Below are 20995 nucleotides of genomic sequence, written 5' to 3' on the forward strand. Positions count from 1 at the left end.
AATTTATAAAAGGATAATTTAATTTAAATGAAACAAAAAGATATTTATATTTAAAATAGTATTTAATATATAAAATAATTATGCATGTAATTTTTATGTTATTTTAAAACTGTGAATATTCTATGTTTTGTTATTTTAATAAAAAATTTCAACACATTAAAAACATATATATATATATATATTACACATACTTTTTATTTTTATGTTTCCTTCGTGTTCACTTTACTTTGACATAAGAATTTAGGATGAATATAATTAATAAATAGTTAAAAATGTATTAATAAAAATAATTATCGGTATAATAATATTATTATAAATTAAAATTAAAATAAGTAATTAATATAATTAAAAATTAAAAAAATTATAAATTACAAAATTTTAAAATAGACTAACTATAACGAAAAGACAAACATGACAAGTGGAAGTATTATTTATACAATTATAAAAAATATCAAAACACAAAACAAACCTTAGTATTAATATAAAATTGCTATTATTAGAGAATATATTGTTAATAAAATTATATAAATGCAAAATGGACATAAAGCCACATTGGTTCTAGTTACCGAATGGATATAACATAAATGCATGTGGGTGGAATTGCGTCCAAATTCACGCTCATAACCTTTATCCTTTTGTTATGCTTGGGCGTTACGTAAGCCCTTTTTGGTCATTTCACAATTCCGCCCTCAATACATTGGCTGGACCTTCGCTTGCGCAGTGTCTTTTTTCCTCTTCATTTGAAGAGCCTTTTTTGTTTTTTTGTCACCTTTTGTTTTGTTTTGTTTTGTTTTGTTTTTTTTTTTTTTCGGTTATTTTTTTATATCAATAATTGTTGTTTCATTATTTTCAATAATTATTTTTGAGTAATTTACCTCTTGTTTTTTTTTTTTTTATTTGAGGTTTTGGGGATAGATTGATTCGTTTTTGTTTTTCGATTTTGTTTGATGGCTATTTGTGGATTGCTTGATTTATCATCTGACAAGAGGTTTCAGGTGATTGATTTGCTGAAATTAGGGTTTTTCATCGTTTCTGCAAATCGAATGGTTGTGTCGATTTCTAGTTTACAAAATTCAGGACCTTTGAAATTTGAATTCGATTGAAGTTAGAAGTTTGATTAGGGTTCGTAATTGCGTTCCTCCTCTAAAAAGAATTACATATATAGATTGATAAATCTCTTTTAATCCGAGTTTCTGAAAGAAATATGGCGGAATTTGTTTTTTTATAGTTACGGTTTTATAGCTGTATAATTCGAGGAAATTCGCAATTTAGGTTTTTGAATTATCCAGAATTATTCGGGGGATTAGTTTAATTCATTCGCGTATAGATTTTTGAAAGAGGGAAACGAAAAGCTAGAGGTAGTGGCTGGTTGTAGAATGGATTGTAAGATATACGCGCCGCCGTCCGATGAGTTTTGGACAAGGCATTCCGGCGGTGGCGATGGTCGGAGCCACGACAGCGAGCATGATTTGGCAATGATGGTTAGGGATTTTGTGGAGAATGGGAATAGTGGTGGGACTGACTCAAAGTACAGCAGCGACAGCGATTCTAGTCTTCCCGATCTCCCTCAGCTGGCTGACAATATCTCGGTGAGTGTGATTTATTTTATTATTTTTTTCGAGATTAGAGGAGACAAAGGAGTAAAGGTTTTATATACCTTTGATTACAAATAAGGTATTAACAATGGCGGAGTGATGCATCAATCTTTGATTGATTTATTGAAACAGTCCTCTGTTTAAGCCAAAATATTCATTTTCAATATCCAGCTTTAGGAATCGTGTTTGGTATTTGTTTTCAATTGAATTGCTTCTTGGAATTCTGCTTTTCGAAGAGTATAGATTTTGTAAATGGCGTTGTGAATCAAATGGCTGTAGGTAACAGTCACATGGTTCTTAGATTGTTGTGTTGTTGGATAAAGTTTGTGCTTTTTAATTTTTAATTCACAGCCTTATTTTTGCTGCTGAGTTCTAAAATTCTTGATTGGATTGCACTCTGTATCGGGACAGCTACGATGAACTCATACAATGTTCATTGTTAATAAGTAACCATCTGTTAATGATGTTAGACAATAAGGTAGTTGGATAACACCCTATATTTTACTGTGATGTTTAACGGTGATGGTATAATTCTTGCTTATATATTTGTGTCGTGTCGAAAAATTATAGTAATCGTTTTTTCGAGCTTCTTGGTATGATTTCAGATTGGATGCCTAAATCCTTGATTTGCTTCTAGACTAATCATGTTTTAACAATGTTCATTGAAATGGCGATGGTACAACTCTTTTGTGTATGTGTGTCGAGAAATTATAGTAATCATTTTTCGAGCTTCTTGGTATGATTTCAGATAGGATGCCTAAATAGTTGATTTGATTCTTCAGTATCTCAAATTGAAGATGGACCAATATGAGCATGATCTGTCATCGATTGTCAATTCTCTCGCTCTTTCCATCGAGGAGCGTGACCTTATTGCGGCAAATCCCGCCCCCTGCAGCGCCAGCTGCATCAGATTCTCCCTTGTAAAGCTTCTGAGGCTCTCTGGTTTCGACGCTGGAGTGTGCACATCAAAGTGGCAAGGCAGCGGGAATGTTCCCGGAGGTAAAGATTTTATGATACCTCTTGAGATATTTTTGAGTTTTAATTTTAGATTTAGATTTTGTTTTTTTATAAATTAGATTATTTAGATTTGAGTTTAGTGATTAATAACAATACAATTTCATAATTTAGGCGACCATGAATACATCGATATAGCCCATTGCTACACCGGCGCCGGAGGCAGAGAGCGACTGATTGTTGACGTCGATTTCCGAAGCCACTTCGAGATTGCTCGAGCAGTGGAATTCTACGACGGGATACTGAACTCCCTCCCCGTCATCTTCGTGGGATCTTTCTCAAAGCTCGATCAGTTTCTCCAAGTAATGGTCGATGCTGCCGTATCTTCTTTGAAGCAGAACTCCATGCCTCTACCTCCATGGCGATCGCTCGACTATCTGCGAGCCAAGTGGCAGTCGCCGTACAATAGGAAAACCAATTGGGACGACGATCATGATCAGAACTGTAACGACGCTGCCGTTTCCAAACATGGTAAATGTGGCGGACATCTCAGAAGCCTCCATTTGTCTCTCCTATCGGAAATCGAAGCAGAGAGAATGGTGAAGTCGTTAAACCGCGACCGGAGGCTGCTGAAATTCGAGCACCACCGGAGACGGCGTCGGACTTTGAGCTAGCTGTGATGCATCTTATGAGGTACTTAAAACTCCTCCCTTCGTCTGTTGATTTTTTTTTTTTTTTTTTCAAGAACTGTATTGTTTTTGGAACTGAGTTTTTTCTGTTGAGGCGTTTTTTGAAGAATAAGTATCCTTTTTTTTGACTGGGAATTTTTGGTACAAATAAAAACTGATTCTTTATATAGGTCATGTGTAAACCATCCATGGCAATGTTTACAATTCATTTTTGTTGTGTTAATCTCTTTTATCAGTTGTAATTACATTTTTGTTACGTGACATGCTTTGCATATATAAAGTGGGAGCAGTAATAGATGTTTTTATTAAGATAAAAATAATTTTTACATTGATATTAAAATACTTTTAAATTTTTATATAAATAACCAACCTACAATATGCTTTTAAGACAAGTAAGATTCATTTATCAAATATTGTTACATATTTCTATTCATCAGGAAAATGATGATATTATATCAACATTTAACCAAAGTATTCAATATTTATTTATAACAAATATTATTTTTTATTATTATTATTTTATCTCTTTTTTATTTTTTTTTTCTAATTAAACTTTTAGAAATACTTGGATTATCTTTTTATGTTTGTCAATTTTTTCATTAAAATATTCAAGTTTTTTAATCTGTACACCAGACAAATACTCTAATATAACTAAAGGAGTATTATATTTTTTAATATACCAAAAAAATATTTTTTACTAGTCCGTAAATAATCTATGCATTTTTCTTACTAATTATACTTTCTAATGATATAAAAAATATGTAAAGTTATAATATTTTACACAAATTTTAATACATTTATCACTGATAAAATTATTTTGATTTATTTTACTTTATTCATTATTTTGATTTATTTTACTTTATTCATATGGATAGATAAGGGAGAAAGGGAGTAAATTTAAATGAGGTCGATAGAGCATGGTTGAATAAGTTTGACAGCTGATTCAGAAATGATTAATACTGTAGATTAATATGTATTTATATTAAATTAAATTAAATTTTCTATTATTTGAACCAACCGACCCCGTTTTCCACACCTGATCAAAGACGCCCCAGGTGTCACATGCGTAGGAGGATCTTACATTAAATTAATAAATCTTCTTGGACCTCTAACGGTAACATGCAAAACACTTTAACTACAAAAGGTATTAAAATAAATACCCCCTTTCTTTATTTTAGCCTACTTTACATCATTACATTAGCATTATTTATTACAACAAATATAAACATTAATCCACTAATTACCGTTACAATAAATCAATTCACTACAAATTAATCAATCCCTACTATATATATATCATAAAAATATTCTCCACTCCAATCAATAATAACCTTCCCCAACAATTAAACCATGGCCGGCGCCGCCGTCGTCCTCCTCCTCCTCCTCGCCGGAGCCACCGCCGCGAACTCCATCGGCGTCAACTACGGCACTCAAGGCGACAACCTCCCGCCGCCGTCCGACGTGGCAAAGTTCCTCAAAGAGAAAACCATAATCGACCGCATAAAAATCTTCGACGCGAATCCCGACATCCTCGGCGCCTTCGCCGGCACCGGAATCCTGGTCGCCGTCACCGTCCCGAACGGCGATATCCCCGGCCTCGCCGACCTCGGCGGCGCCCGGCGGTGGATCTCGGCCAACATCCTCCCCTTCCACCCCCGCACAAAAATCAATTACATCCTCGTCGGCAACGAGATCCTCCACTGGGGCCCGCAGAACCTCCGCGACAACCTCGTCGCCGCCGTCCGTACGCTCCACGAAGCTCTCCGGCTCGGCGGCGTCCGCGGCGTCAAAGTCACCACCGCCCACTCCCTCGGCATCCTCGAGTCATCCTCCCCACCCAGGTATCTAAGCATATATAAAAATTATGATAAATTTTAGTAATGATTAAACTTTATTAATAATATTAAAATAAAAATTTATATATTTTTTTTTGTTCAATACAATTTTTACAATTATATAACTTTTTGGGAGGATTGAGCTTTATTTTTTAATTTTTATGAAAAAAAAAAAAAACTAAATATATGCATGTATTTGAGGTTAAAAAATATTTTTTCACTTCTAATTCAAAATTTAAATATTATTTTTATATTTTTGTTTGTCTAATTTTGAAAAAAATAATTATATATTAATATCAAAATATAATTAATTTTTATTTAAATTAAAAAAATATTTATTACACGATATAATTACTGTATAGCAAAATTTCTACACATTTGATATATTTCCACTATCTGATAGTCTGAAGAATATTCCCAAGATCTACTATTCATATATTATATTAAAATGTCCGTATCAATATCTATTTAACACACCTTTGTAAATTTAAAATTTAATAATTTTTTGTTAAGGAACTTCGAAAAAAATATAAATTGTATGTACATTTCAATATATATCCAAATAGATCGGAATTTCGGAGTTTTGCCCTATATTTAATACACTGCTCTCCGTCCAGCCTGGCCCGATTCCGCCGCGGCTGGGACACGGCCGTGTTGGCGCCGCTCCTCCAATTTCACCGCGAAACCAAAACCCCATTCATGGTCAATCCCTACCCTTACTTCGGCTACAACGCCGGCGCCGGCGGCAACGCCGACTTCGCCACTCTCCGGCCGAACAAAGGCTTCTTCGACAAATTCGTCCGCCGCACCTACGGCGACATGTTCGATTTGCTCATGGACGCCGTCTACATGTCGATGAAGCGGTTAGGGTACGGCGACGTCGAAATTGCGGTGGGGGAGACCGGCTGGGCGTCGCAGGGGGAGGCGTTCGAGCAGCCGAAATGCTCGCCGGAGAACGCCGCGGCCTACAACGGCGGGTTGATCCGGAAGTACAATTCGGGTCGGGGCACTCCATTGATGCCTAAAAGAAGGTTCGAGACGTACCTGTTTGGGTTATTCAATGAGGATCAGAAAACCGGTCCTTTGTCAGAGAAGAACTTCGGTCTTTTCCGGTCCGATTTCTCCCCGGTGTACGATGTCGGGTTATTGCGGACCGCGGCGCCTTCTTCTGCACGGGTAAGTTTTGGAATTTTATTATTTTTCCGTGCCTATTTTGAAAATAAGACGAAAATTCCCTAAAACATTGTTATTATTCAGATTAAAAAATTTAGTATTATTTAATTAGATAATTATAGAATATTATAATTAAAGGTGTGATATGAAGTAGACAGGTGTGATATACTCAGGATTATGTGTCAATTTGATATTGATATATAACGATGTGTCATGATGTGTGTGTGTGACAAAAAAGATAAACTCAAAACATTGAAATTGATAGCTGCTTTTTGATTTGTTTGGACCTGTTTTTGGAAAGAAGATGGGTTTTGAAATTATGATTTAAGTTTTTAAAATAAAATATATATATATATATATTTAATATGATATAAGCAGATATATATTTGAAATAATAAAATTACTTTTTAATACTATATTTTATAAAATAAAATAAAAAAAATTATTTAATTTATACTTTTTGAAAACATTGCCGCCGTTATGTGGATATATTTTAAAGTGGATGTCATGTGCTTTTACTTATTTATTTATTTTCTTTTATAAAGTGAAAATCTGTTAGCCGCTATTTTTTTTTAAATTAAATAGTAGTTTTTGCCGACGTCGTCCGTTGTGGCTTTATTTCAATTTATGCCTTTTCCCCTTTTTATAATTCGCAGAGATACCCTTTATTCGGCCCATTGGGCCTTAGTTAAAACCCACCCCTGGGCTGCCGTGCCCCTATGGACCAATCGTAAAAATATTATTTCAATAATAATAATAATAATAATAGGACTATTTATATCTATAATTATCATCAATAATTGTGATTACATAAAATTAAATTCATTTTTGAACAATATTCTAATAACTATTAGTGTATTTATGTAGTATAGTTTTATGTGATTTGTTTTGTGAGACATAGGGAAATTCTAAAAATACTACATTGAAACATACTTTTTTTGTGTTTTTATTGATTTTGAGGCTTTGTTTTTTCTATTATTATTTTCTACACTACATAAAAAAAAATTTCATTTCCAATTATCTCACGAAACAAAACACACCCGAGATGTTTTTGTTGATTATATATTACATAGATATTGTACATTTTGGATAATATTATTAAAAGTTGTATTACTTTAAAACACTAAGTAAGCGTACTCTATGTATATACTGTGTAGCCTATTCAGAAACCTAAATTGTCCGGTGGTATTCAAAATAGTAAAAAGTGGTGCGTGCCAAAACCGGGCTCGACCGATGCAGCATTACAGGCCAACATAGACTACGTGTGCAACCAACCGGGGTTCGATTGTGAGCAAATTAAACGGGGCGGTGCATGTTACGAGCCTAATACAGTTAGGGCTCATGCCGCGTATATAATGAATTTGTATTACCAAAGCGAGGGCCGGAATGACTTCAATTGCGACTTCTCTAGCTCCGGTTTTATAACCTCTATCGACCCGAGTAAGTGTCTCTTTCTATTAGATTGTTTTGTGTAATAAAGTTCGACGAAATTGGTTTATTTCGATTTTCTTGATTTTTTGATTTTTGATTTTTGATTTTTATTTTATTTCAGGTGTTGGATCTTGCAAGTTCTTGTCTTGAATCTACACATACTCGAGGATGATTCTAAAATTATTATTATTATTTAAAATTGTTGTTGTTTTTGTTTTGATTGTGCTGTGCAAAAGGTCTACATGTGTATTTTAGCGTGCTATAGAAGTAGTACATGGTGCTTTGTGAGTGGTACTCTTCTATTAGCTTATAGATTGGATATATATAAAATTTCTACAAATCCATTTATAAAAAATAGCGTAATAATGATTTTATTATTATTTTTCATCTTTGTATGTTTTGTTATAATTTAGCACATAATTCTCATACAAAAGGCTGCATTCAATATAATTTATTATTTTTCATTTTGTATGTCTAGCTATAATTTAACACATAATTATCATACCAAATGCTGCATAATTCAATATAATTTATTATTTTTCACATAATTCACATTTAACACATCAATATACTTCGGAGCATAATTTTGAAATTTGTTTGTTTAGTTTAGATCAAAGTTTGAATATAAAATGCTAATACAGCTCATACAATGTTGAATAGTTTAAAATAATTTAGTTAAATATATTTATTTTAAAATTTATATTCATAAGCTACATAATTATATATGTTGGTAGAAATTAATGTTGGATCGGGTGTAACAATAAATAATGAAAATTTAATTTGGTCAGATATCATTGGTTTGAAAATAGGGAGAAAGAGAGTTGCATTGATTCTCTATCTCACTACAAAGATAACAACCTCTCTTATCAATTCATTCATATCTCACAAAAAAAAAAAAAAAAAAAAAAAGGTCTATAATTGAATAATTTATTGCGTTTACTAAAATGTTCTTGTTTTCATATCTCACAAAAAAAAAAAAAAAAAAAGTCTATAATTGAATAATTTATTGCGTTTACTAAAATATTCTTGTTAATATATATATATATATTATGTAAGTCTACTACTACTACTATATTATTATTATTATTATTATTATTTTTATTATCATTATTTATTATATGCACATTTTATAATTTTTTATAAATATAAATTGTTTTATCTTATAAAATATTGTATTTGATTATTATCTAAAGTATAAAATACTGACACACAAAAAATATATATTTTAACTATAATAAAAATAAATATATTTAAATATCAAAATATTTTTAAATTTTATAAAAATACTCATTTTTTTTTTACTTTCAAAAATAAAAATGTTAAAATCATCTTAATGTTGAGCATAAAAAAACAACAATAATAATAAATAATGGCAGTAGGATTCTGGATGGGTCTGAATATAAGCTAAACGGTTTAAAAGTCGGGCAAAAGAAAGTCGGACAAGGAAAGATGACGGCCGATACGAAGGTCGGGCAAGATGAGGTCGGTCAGGGCTAAAGTCGGGCGAAGAAAGATAAGATGACAGACGCGGAGGTCGGTCGGGACGAAGAAGGGAAAAGCAATACGTACTCAGGTCGGTGAGATAAGGTCGGGCTTTAAGGTCGGACATGATAAGGTCGGACACTGAAGTCGGACACGGGGATCAGACAAGATAAGGTCGGGCACGGAGATCGAACGTGATAAGGTCCGGCACGGAAGTCGGACCTGATAAGGTCGGGCACTGAGGTCGGACGTGATCAGGTCGGGCTTGGAGGTCGGACAAGATAAGATCAGACATGGAGGTCGGTTGAAAGAGGAAGTCGGGCGAAGAAGCACGGCTGATACTGAGGTCGGTCGAAAAAGTAGGTCGGGCGAAGAAGGACAGCTAATACGGAGGTCAGTCGAAAAAAAGGTCTGTTAATTGGTCGCCTGCTTAAGTAAACAGTAGTTCAGTCGCCTGGTTGGGGCGACCATTGAATCGTCTGGATGATTCATTGTTCAGTCGATTGGAGAAATAAGATGGTAGTTGCTTGATGGAGCGGCCGATAAGTCGTTTGGTCTAGCGACCAGTTAGTCTTTGGATTGGCCGGTTGGTCAATCGATGGGTTATTCGGTAAGTTCAGTCGGTTGGTCTATGGTCCGTCTAAAAAGCCAGAGGTTATTGCTGGGCGGTTGAGTAGTCGGTCGGGACCAGCCGCCCATTTAAGGCGGTGAGGTTTTCAGAGGCGGTCGGCCGAGCCATTTGAGTGTTGTAACTAGCGCGAGAGGTTGATGAGTCGGTTAATGAGTCAGTTAACATACGTGTCAACAGAGGAGTTCTTGGTGGGCGGTTGACAGCGGTTGCTGTAACCGACCAGACGGCGGTTCAAACCGTTTCTTTAAAGGGTTATTTAAGGATTCGGGTATGTTCTGAAAAATCATCTTCAATCGACATCAAATTTAAGAGAATTGCTTTTGGGGATCACCACTTTATTTTTTCAGTCTGCAGTTTTATTTTCATATTTTATTTATGTATCCTACAGTGTTTAGAGATTCATAATCTCAGACACTAATTATATCAAATTCGGAGATAATTTTCTATTTTCGAATTTTACTTTTTATTGTTGAAAAATTGCATCAACATTTACTAATTCTCACTGACTAATAAAATAGATACATTGAATTGGAAGAAACGATAAATTTTTTTTTCTTTAAAGAATAAAAATGTATATTTAGTACTTTACTTTAAAATATATATTTTTTTTTAATGTGAAATATAATCAATTATATCCGTATAAAAATAATATTTTATGAAATATTAAATATATTTGTTGTGAAAAATATAAAATATATATTGAAAAAAAGATTATACATTTTTTATTGGACAAACAACCCCAAAATGTATAATATGATCAATGAGTGAATGGTATCATAATGGAAATGTATCATACTTCAAATCCTGGAATTACAATTGATATTACATAATATTGGAATATTTTTTTTGTGTTTCAATTCAAAATTTATTAAACTTTTCATGTTTTTAATAATTTTTTAAAAACATAAAATATTATATTTGTTGTTGTAAAAAAATATAGCTACGGACTGCTTAATCAGAAAAATCTGTCGGAATTGATTTAATTGTAGGGTTCCCCGACCTCCTAAAAAAGGATTCGGGTTATCTCACGATAACCGAAAAAATTAACAAAAAGAAAAAAAAGGTAAAATTAGAATTAGCGGTAAAAATTAAATTGAAATTATCGAAAAAAAACAGTAGAGGTCTCAAAATAATGCAAGAAATTAAATTGCAGTTTTATTTTCCTAATCTTTGTTTTTCTCAGACTTCCCTAACTTCTTATTTTTCAAATTATGTCTTGTTTGTTTACTTGTTGATCGCGTCTTATTTACTTATTTACTGGTCTGGACATGTTTCTGAACCGTATCCTCCCAAGTCTTGGACTACACCTAGTTGGGTAGGCCCGGTTAAATTTTGGAATATACAATATTAAATTATTATTATTTGAATTAAAAAAAAAATATATATATATATATATATATAAAAGCCCCGAAAATAGCAAACCCAAGCTCTTGTTAGTTGTGTTAGAAGATATCCAACTTAGTAATCATCCTTAATTTCATCTTATCATTGGTCGTATAAATGTTTATTTTTATGTATATATGGATATGGAAATGTGTTTTTGAAATATGATATTTCTCTTTTAGGCATCAAATTGTGGCCCACTTTCCTAAATAAGTGTGCCCATTCTATTTTTTCTCAAGAGTTATCGGACAGTGCTTTGTATTTATACGAAATCATTTATTATAATATAAAAATAATATTTTAAATTAGGTTATTGAATTAAACCATGATCTATCTGTGTGACTTCACTAGACCATTCTAATGATTCTCTTTACTACAAATTAATCACTATTATAATTATTTTATTTATTTATTTATTTACAATACTCTCGTCTTATTGAATATAGACTTTCTTTGTCTACTTGTTAGGAATATATTTACTCTCTCATTTCCAAACAATGTGCAACATTTATTTTTGACATATATTTTTTTATGGGTAATATTAAATAGGATAATTTAAAAATTAGGTAATATGATGGAGAGAGAAATATATATTTTATTTTTTTATTTGGATGATGTGAGAGGATAAAGTGTAGAGTAGAGATCAAGTATAATTAATTATTTTCTATTTTGAAAATATTGCAGAATGTTTGGGACATATTAAAAATAAAATATTGCAGGGTGTTTGGGACGGAGGGAGTATTATTTTTGTGTCAAAACACAAAGTATTTATTTTAGTTTTTAGTATATAAATTTCACAATACATTACAAATAGCACACGTTTACATATACTTTTTTTTGCCATTTAAATATATATATTTTTTGGTTATCATAAAATTATATTTTTATTCACTTTTCTTAACATACAGTACTGATCAAATGAAAATAAATATCCATAAAAGAGGGAGTAGATCCTAAGACAGAATGGTTTTTAATTACTAAAATTATCATTAACTATTAAAATACAATATTTATTAAACTATATTTTAAAATATAATAAATATTTATTTTTTTAAGTGGACGAAAAAAATATAGAAAACTAACAAATACAACATTTTAAAGTTGGCTTGGGCGAACAGAAAATTTCTTATAAAAAAAATAAATAATAATATTATTTTATTTTTATTAATAAAATACGATTAAATACTAAAAAATTAAACAAACAACAAACCATTATACAATCCCACCTATTTCGACGGATTATTGAAGTTTTTAAATAAAAGTATATATTTATTTTTTTTAAAATAGTTACTAAAAATTGATAATTGAGCGGTGGCATAAATAGGGACGTGACGGAAAATGCATTTAATAATTTGATTTAAAAAAAAAAACTCAATCGGCACCATTAATTGCGTTTTCTCTTTTCTCTTTTCTCTCTCTCTCACTCATCACTTTCACGCGGAACGTCACTGGTAACCGCCTCTCCTTCACAATCTCGCCGCCGCACATCCGCCGCCGCCGTCGCACATCCGCCGCCGCCGTCGCCGCCGTTATGATGGAAGAGAAGGCGAAGAAGAAGAACAAAAAGCAGAAGCAGAAACATCCGAACGATCAGACGGCGAAAACCGCTTCCGATTTCGCATTCAAGCCTGCCTCGGAAGTCAAAGGACTACGATTCGGCGGTCAGTTCATCGTCAAATCGTTCACGATCAGACGCGCGCGGCCTCTCGAGCTTATCCGCCTCCTCTCGCTTCCGCCGACGAATTCGGCGTTCGCCTCCACCTCCGCCTTCCTTCCGACGAACTTCACGATCCTGGCGCACCACGCCTGGCACACGCTCACATTAGGCCTCGGAACGAAGAAATCGAAAGTTGTGGTGTTCGTCTTCGAGTCGGAGAGTATGAAGGCTGCGGTGGAGCGCCTCTGGCCGGCGGAGATTCCGCTCGGAGAAGTCAACAAAAGGCTGATCCGAGGCCTCACCGGCTGCGAAATGGCGCGATTCAAGTTCCGGAAAGGTTGCATCACGTTCTACGTTTACGCCGTCCGTAGAATCGGAAGCTCAGGCTTCCACTGCGCCGACGATCTGAAAATCATCCTCCAGTCTGTGGTAGCGCTGAAGGATTTTATCGACCACACGGCGATGCTCGCCATGCCTAACCAGAGAAGTATCAACTACGCGCCGCCGCTCGCCGTCGTTCACTGAATCAATCAGGCACGTCTCGATTCTCTAAAGCTTTTTAATATTCTCTTAATTTTCCAGATTTGACCGACAATATATTTTTTCCTTTGTTGATATTATCATTCTATTCCTCTTTTTTTGTAAATCACTTTTAAAATATTATCATCCTGTTCAGATATTTAGAAAATAAGCCTAAAAAAAAAAAAGTAGGAAAACAAATAGCATCATCGTAACTTTGTTACATTTACAATTTTCCTGAAGCAGTTACTGGTCATGTCATTTAAACCGCAGTTTAACGTTAATTTACAGGAAATAGCAAAATAATTGGCTGAAAATGGATTGATAATTTGATACTCACTTTTGTGCAATAGAAGATTCAGAAAAGAGTGATATATTAATTTTCACCTGCTGAATAGACTACTTTTTCATGATTTCTTCCAATTTGGTGATTCACCTAACGAATGATGTGCCCTACAAAGCAAATTACTTTTTTATTAGCAGTATTTAGAATTGCAATCTGTATAGATAGACAGACAGGCTGCTAGAATCATTTGGAAAAGTGGCTTTCTGGCTCCAACTATATTTCATATTCAAAAAATAAAAGTTATGACACCTCACTTAGTGATTAAAAATGCAATTTCTATTTAAAACAGAATCAATAATATTTTTAGGAATGTGCAATTGAATATTATAAGAGATCTCTTAAATCACAAAAATATAAAAATCAATCTATAATATAGTAAATAAAATTAAATGCTTATAACTGCAGTTAATTGATTAAGGAATAATGGATATATATATATAGTGCAGGTGAAAGCCTAAAATGCTCTTAGGGTTAATGATTTACATCTAAAAAGGAATTTGTATTAGAAGATTATTGTGATTCCTTTAGAATATACCTATTATTTGGCGAGATTGTTAAGTATTATTACTATAGAATAATTGTATGTTATAGCATGTTTTTATTTAAATAAAAAATTATATATGTTGTTGTCTTTTTATGATGTGACGGATGTCTTTTATATATTTTTTTGTTTTTGTATTATATTAAGATAGTAATTTATGTATTATTAGTATGATTAGAAATGTGTTTGTTCAACTAAATCATATCCAAATGGTGATTTAAGTTACATTGTTAAAAGTTGAATTAAGTAAGAGTGAAATCAAATGAAATAAAGTAAGGAAAGGTAAGGTAAGGTAAAGCAAAGGAAAGAAAGTGGTTGTTGTAACATCCTCCTTCCTAACCAAGAAAAACGACAACCACTAGAATCGTTTCTTTTATTTGTTATTAGTGAATTCTTCTTTTGAGAAAGAAAGGAAGAACCAAAGAAGTAGTACATTACATGCATGTATGTATGTGTATATATTATAATTATAGAAAATGAATAAGAAAATGTGCAGAGGAGAGGATGAGATATGTCTGAAATTGTTGTGAATAATGAAAGTGAAATAGAAGGTGGGGTCAAGTAAACCAATGGAGAGATGATGAAGGTGGAGTCAATAATTTGATGAGAAAAAGCAATGCTCAACCTCATCCAAAAAAAGTGACTCTCTCTCTCTCTCTCTTCTTTTTGTGGATTGTTCTTATATGATTTAATTAATATAGAGATTAGGAGTATATTATAGTTGATGCATGGAGTGATGACTGTCTTCATTAATCTTTTCTTTGATATGGTTGTGTGGTGGTGGTGGTGGTGCTGTTGCAATGGTTGTAAGTAATGATGGATTTGCTTGGTGCCCACTTTGTCCCTTACTTTCCTTACATGAGTCATCATGATTGATGAAGAAACCCTCCTCATCTCATCCTCCTTTTGTGTTATACTCTTCCGGTCTCACCTATCATGTCTGTTTTACTGATAATTTAAGAGTAGTATAATTAATAAATAGTTAAAAATATATTATTAAAAATAATTATAGATTAAAATTAAGATAACTAATTAGTCTAACTAGATTAAAAAAAATATAAATGTTAAAAGAAGTTAAAATATATAATTCTTTTTTTAAAAAAAAAAGTAACAAGTGAAACAAGACATAAATGGAATGGTAGATATGGTAAATGGAACTCAAAGGAGTATATAGTATTTATTTGTTTGTTTGTTTGTTTATTTAATTCTACCTGCGAGTTAAATTAATTTGTTGCAATTAAATTCAGTGAAACTAATTTGATGCTTCTGTATTGCGTATCATGTGTGTGAGTAATTGGTTGTCTATCTGTCACTCATTTGGACATTCGTGTTTAATCATCTCACTCACTCACTCACCCTTTATGATTCTCTCTCTCTCTCTCTCTCTCTCTCACACTCGAGTTATTATATATATATATATATATATGAGAGTCAGAACTTTTTGATTTGAAAGCTCGTCTTGTATAATATAGTACTAATAAATATGATTTGAAGTAGACAGATAGAGAGGATTAAACACAAGTACTATATCTCTATATGATTCTTGGCTAGTGGACGTGTTGCTTTTCGATTTGGATTTGATGTCAAATTATTTTTTATTTAAAGAAAAAATTAATTATAGTTTTTTTTTTTGTCTCATACAAATGTATTTTAAATTTTTTTGTTATAAATTGTTATTTTATTAATTAATAAAAGTGTGTAAAGCGAAAAACTGTGCAACCAACATGGCTATGAAACAGATAAAAAATAAAAAATAAAAAAAATCTATTCTACTTTGATCCTATAAAATTCAATTTTATTTTTGCAAAATATATAAGATGGTGTTAGATTTAAAAAAGAAATAAATTATACTTATATAATTATACATATATTTAAAAAATATATCAAATAAAATATATATTTATTATTCTATTTAACAAAACTTTTGTTATGAAAAATGAAAAAAAAATATATATATTTTAATATTTTTTATATACTTTCAAGAGATAAAATTAGAACTTTTATAAATATACAAAATTCAAAAATTGAATAGCTAAAACCCATGAGGATTCGATTTAGGCCGACAGCTATGGGCCAAAATTATGGTGGGCCTAGAACCGGTCGGCCCATATATTTGTGGTCGGCCCATTAAGAGTGATAAAAAACCTAGATAAGTACAGGGGGTCTAAAATTAATAACAAATTACTATAAGAGTAGTTGATTCAGATTATGTAATGGTCAATTAGGAAAAATGAAATACCAATTGATAATCACAAATATATATAGATTAGTGAACCACGTAACTATAATACCACTTGCTACCCTTACCACCCCCGCAAGCAACCTGTTTATCATTAATTAATTAATTGAAAATATAGATGGATAAAATTGCTGATTCGGCCCCCCACACAAAACATTAATTAAAATCAAAATTCATTAAACGCTACACATTACTTAAAAATATATTGACTTAGAGAGTTGATATGGAAAAAGCAATAAGAAAATAATTGGGTTTGTGTGGTTGCATAATTTGACTAATTTTTTTCATTTAAAAGATGTGTAGTAAGTCATATATACGTAACCAATATAATTAAAAAATTAAATTAGTATATTGGATTATGGATGATTGAGGTACGGACACCGCTCCATCTTATATCTCAGAAATGTCATATTAACTCCTACGTCATGCTTACGTGAAGACCAAATCATCTACGATGAATATTATTCATATCCACACCCTTCATTATGGATGGATAATTTGGCGTTGAGATTAACTTATTGTGCTTTCTTCTTGTGCATGCATTTCACACTTCAATCATAGGCGATTGTTACTAATATTGATTAAATATAATCAATAATCAGCACCAATGTTAATACCACAATAATATAAACTATCATGCAATACATTGTGTGTTTGTTTGCGGGATTGGATTTTAAATATACTATTCATTTCATTTTTCCCCCCAAAAACATCAAATCAAACATCTATTTTTCATTTTTTATATTATACTAAAAATCAATTTTATATTGAAAACATCACTTCATACAACTATTCAAATTCAAAATTTTTACTATTCAAATCTCATGGCAAAATCCAAACTCCCAAACAAACACACCCATACAAAAATAAACAAAAAATGAACAACACATTCTAATATTTTATATAATATCTATTATATTTTCATATGCTATTTGTAATACTTTTATACGCTAATTGGTGGTGATTACCAAAGGGTCAATCATATTACATATGCACTTATCACATTTCCATTTTCTTTGCATTCCTAATTTTATCCATACTATACGGGTGTAACTACCAAGAGTATCGCACACCACACACATCTCCCTATATAAAGATAAATTGTGATTTGAAATTGAATTAATAAAAATAAATAAATATATTTTTATTGAAAAATATATGTTTATAGAGGGAAGAGAGAACTTAATTATATCTAATAAAAGTATGTTTATTTGATGTCATGATAATATATCTTATTTAAACAGCTTGCACACAACTTGCAATATCATCAATGTGTGTACGTACGTATATATATATATATATATATATATAATACCCAAATAGTGTATGTATATCTACATATATTAGGCAAAAAAAAAATTAAAAACACTGAAGAGGCGAGGCTGACTTAATTTAGTATTAGATCATAATAGTAAAGTATAGTATAGTGTATGGGGTTTAATTTCATCCATTTGACTTATTTAATTAATTAAAGAACTTAAGGGTGTGTTTGTTTGGGGGATTGGATTTAATTTCTACTATTCATCCCTTTTTTTTCCCCAAACACATCAAATCAAACACTCATTTTTTATTTTTTATATTATACTAAAAATCAATTTTATATTCAAAACATCACATCAACACCTATTTATATCACATCATACAACCATTTAAATTCAAAATTTTAACTATTCAAATCTCAATTTAAAATCCAAACCCCCAAACAATCACACCCTTAGTGCTTTTTCTAGATGTATCTCTCGACTCTCAGTTTCTTGTCACATTTCAAACCTCAATTATTTACCATAAATATATAATCTACCTCTCACTAATCTTCAACTTCAAACCCCTATTCTCACACACACACACACACACACATATATACACTTTCTTGCTTAAGTCAAATAAAATACATATACACACATACACACACATATATATATATATATAGAGAGAGAGAGAGAGAGATCTATTATGATGATCATGAAAAGAAAGAAAGAAGATGGAGATGAGGTTACCTTGGAGGCAATAAGCATGGCCACAGCCAAGTATTTCATGCTATTCTCCGGTGGCGGCAGCAGCAGCGGCGATGGATACGCGCGCGTATTTACCTGCAAGACATGTAAACGAGAGTTCTCATCATTCCAGGCGCTGGGAGGCCACCGCGCCAGCCACAAGAAGCCACGGCTGGCGGCGACAGCAGATGATCAGCCAACGACAGATTACCCTAAGAGGAAGACGCATGAGTGCCCGGTTTGCGGGCTGGAGTTTCCGATGGGACAAGCTCTTGGAGGACACATGAGGCGCCACAGACCTCACCATCACCATCTGAAAATCGAGGAGGAAGCAAGTAACGAAAATGACAATGATAATAACAAGAAGAGAAGGATCATGAGGCAAAGTACCGAAGTAGTGTTATTGTGTGTCGATTTGAATTTGACACCGCTGGAGAACAGCATTTTGCCGCTGCAGCAGCCGCCACCGCCGCCGCCTGCTTCTCCGGTGGCTGCCGCCGCCCTTTGCCTTTTCTGATCCATCGATCTTCTCCCTCACACACACACACACACATACATATGTGTGTGTGTTTTTATATATATACATATATATGGATGCACAGACCATCTTCGCTATTGTTGATACTTTTATTTTACCAGAATAACACTTTCAGATCTGAACCATCCGTTACTACTTTTTATTCAACGAGTAGAACGCTACCATAGAATAGATGTTAAAGAGTAGTTAGTTCATTAGAAATGAACTTTAGAATTGACAAGTCAAATCAAATCAATAGTCGGTAAGGTAATAAGCAAGAAGGTAGATAGATATTCGAACAAATTCACCTGCTTAATAGCCATAAACAATCTTATAGAAACAATAGTTCAGAATGGAACTAATCAGAATAGTCACTCATGTTCAAACTTCCAAAATGATCTAATCTAAACTTGACACGTAATCAATCATATTCAGATCTTGCTACAAATTGTTCGAGACGAACCAACACAACATCACACTTCTGATACTACTTTCAATAGCAATAGAATGGCTTTCATAGGCACTCAAATTCAGATGTTGCTACAAATGGTTCGAGACGAACCAACACAACAACACACTTCTGATACTACTTTCAATAACAATAGAATGGCTTCATAGGCACTCATGATGATTCTTCAAAGATGCTTCGAGTAAAGCTACAAACACATGCTTAAATACTTAGGCACTTTTCTCCTAAACACTACCAAACTAAATTAACTACTCATATCAAAAGCATCACTCACTCAAGTCATCCAGCGATTCAGGTTAAAGAAACCGAGCATAGTTCTGAGATGAATGCCTTCAAGCACTAATTTCCGGGGGTAGCTTAAGTTGAAATGTTGTCTTCATAATGAAATGTTACAATAATTATGCATGATCAAGAACACAAAATGCAATGCAATGATCATATACTCAAATGATTTATGACATAGTAATAAACAGCATCGCAAAAGGCGAACCAAATCAATGCAAAAACTAGGCTACACTATGTCCATATTCTGAGCATATCAACAATTTCAACAGCAAGAGAATTCGCAAAAGACTAGAAGGATTCGGATTCCCAAATATCAACATGACTTTGAGATTTTCTAGACTAGCATTTGAATTTTGATAGCATCATACCAAAAGAGCATTGATTATCCATGAACATGAAATCATTCTCCGTTTATTATGGCTCTGCATTTCGATTCAACAAAGAAGAAGTAATAACAATACTTAATCACGTAAAATAACGAAGAATCGTGTATGTAATCGAGGTCAATCCAACTCACAACTGCGTAGACGCTTTCTCGCTAAAAAACTTATCACCGTAAGTAATTTACTGACGACCTTCACTAGTTTCATCGGAACTCGTCTCCGAATTAAGGTATCGGAATTTCTCCTTGAAGGAATCCTGCTTCTGCATCCACATCATATGCCCCTGCAGAGTGAAATGAAGTGAGACTAACTGAACAATTTCAGCCTCTTTATAAAGAGCAAACTGAAGAGATAAATACCTGGAGAGCAGCAGCCCAGACTATGAGGGCGGAGGCAAACCAGAATCTCTTGTCCTTCAGCAGCTGCCGGATTTCTGGCTTTCTCGTTTCCATCCCCGCGCAAAAACCGTTCAAGCCTACAGAATCAAGTCTCCGGGAGAGATTCAACCGACGCAGCAGGAAGTTTCTCGATCACGAACGAGTTGGGCTCGCATAAATCGGAGGGAGTTCGTTCTCAAATGAGTGCCAGATTGGCCCAATACTACGGGCATTCAATGGGCTTTTCAAACCCTAGCTAATAAATACTTCATCGATCTCAATTCACATATATGTTACTCTTACTTTTTAAGAAAATTAATATAAAATAAAATAATAAATATTTTAAAACAGTCTAAATAAAAAAATAAAATTGCAGAAACATAGGAACTAACATATAACAAAGGTTTGGTCATTACCAATATATGTGTTATTCTATTTGACATTTAGATTTCAATATAATATATTAGCCAATGTTATTAAGATATTTATCCAAAA

General features: G+C 32.7%; 5 protein-coding genes across 6 annotated transcripts; 4 read left to right on the forward strand and 1 right to left on the reverse strand.

Annotated features, from left to right (window-relative positions):
* The first annotated feature begins 827 nt into the window (after positions 1-827).
* LOC127241532 (uncharacterized) lies at positions 828-3458 on the forward strand. Its single transcript, XM_051260646.1, has 3 exons — positions 828-1589; positions 2378-2594; positions 2724-3458. The coding sequence occupies exons 1-3, from the start codon at positions 1377-1379 to the stop codon at positions 3221-3223; spliced, it is 930 nt and encodes a 309-aa protein (XP_051116603.1). The 5' UTR covers positions 828-1376; the 3' UTR covers positions 3224-3458.
* A 955-nt stretch (positions 3459-4413) lies between these two features.
* On the forward strand, positions 4414-8057 carry LOC127241470 (glucan endo-1,3-beta-glucosidase-like). The gene is made up of 4 exons (XM_051260529.1): positions 4414-5079; positions 5691-6249; positions 7404-7686; positions 7799-8057. The coding sequence occupies exons 1-4, from the start codon at positions 4589-4591 to the stop codon at positions 7825-7827; spliced, it is 1362 nt and encodes a 453-aa protein (XP_051116486.1). The 5' UTR covers positions 4414-4588; the 3' UTR covers positions 7828-8057.
* A 4480-nt stretch (positions 8058-12537) lies between these two features.
* LOC127241283 (uncharacterized) lies at positions 12538-13552 on the forward strand. The gene has a single exon (XM_051260224.1). It carries the CDS (start codon positions 12705-12707, stop codon positions 13353-13355), a length of 651 nt encoding a protein of 216 aa, XP_051116181.1. The 5' UTR covers positions 12538-12704; the 3' UTR covers positions 13356-13552.
* A 4822-nt stretch (positions 13553-18374) lies between these two features.
* On the forward strand, positions 18375-19129 carry LOC127241284 (zinc finger protein ZAT8-like). Its single transcript, XM_051260226.1, has one exon. It carries the CDS (start codon positions 18429-18431, stop codon positions 18984-18986), a length of 558 nt encoding a protein of 185 aa, XP_051116183.1. The 5' UTR covers positions 18375-18428; the 3' UTR covers positions 18987-19129.
* A 912-nt stretch (positions 19130-20041) lies between these two features.
* On the reverse strand, positions 20042-20675 carry LOC127241285 (uncharacterized). Of its 2 annotated transcripts, XM_051260228.1 has the most exons (3): positions 20483-20675; positions 20258-20406; positions 20042-20162 (listed from the first exon to the last, which is right to left on the reverse strand). In XM_051260228.1, exons 1-2 carry the CDS (start codon positions 20573-20575, stop codon positions 20305-20307), a joined length of 195 nt encoding a protein of 64 aa, XP_051116185.1. In that variant the 5' UTR covers positions 20576-20675; the 3' UTR covers positions 20042-20162; positions 20258-20304. The 2 variants fall into 2 exon arrangements, with proteins under 2 accessions (XP_051116185.1, XP_051116184.1); XM_051260227.1 differs by having other exon boundaries at positions 20123-20406; positions 20483-20673.
* Between the last annotated feature and the right edge of the window lie 320 nt (positions 20676-20995).

This window comes from Andrographis paniculata, unplaced genomic scaffold (genome assembly GCF_009805555.1).
Source record: "Andrographis paniculata isolate CXL003 unplaced genomic scaffold, ASM980555v1 Contig82END, whole genome shotgun sequence".
NCBI lineage: Eukaryota > Viridiplantae > Streptophyta > Magnoliopsida > Lamiales > Acanthaceae > Andrographis > Andrographis paniculata.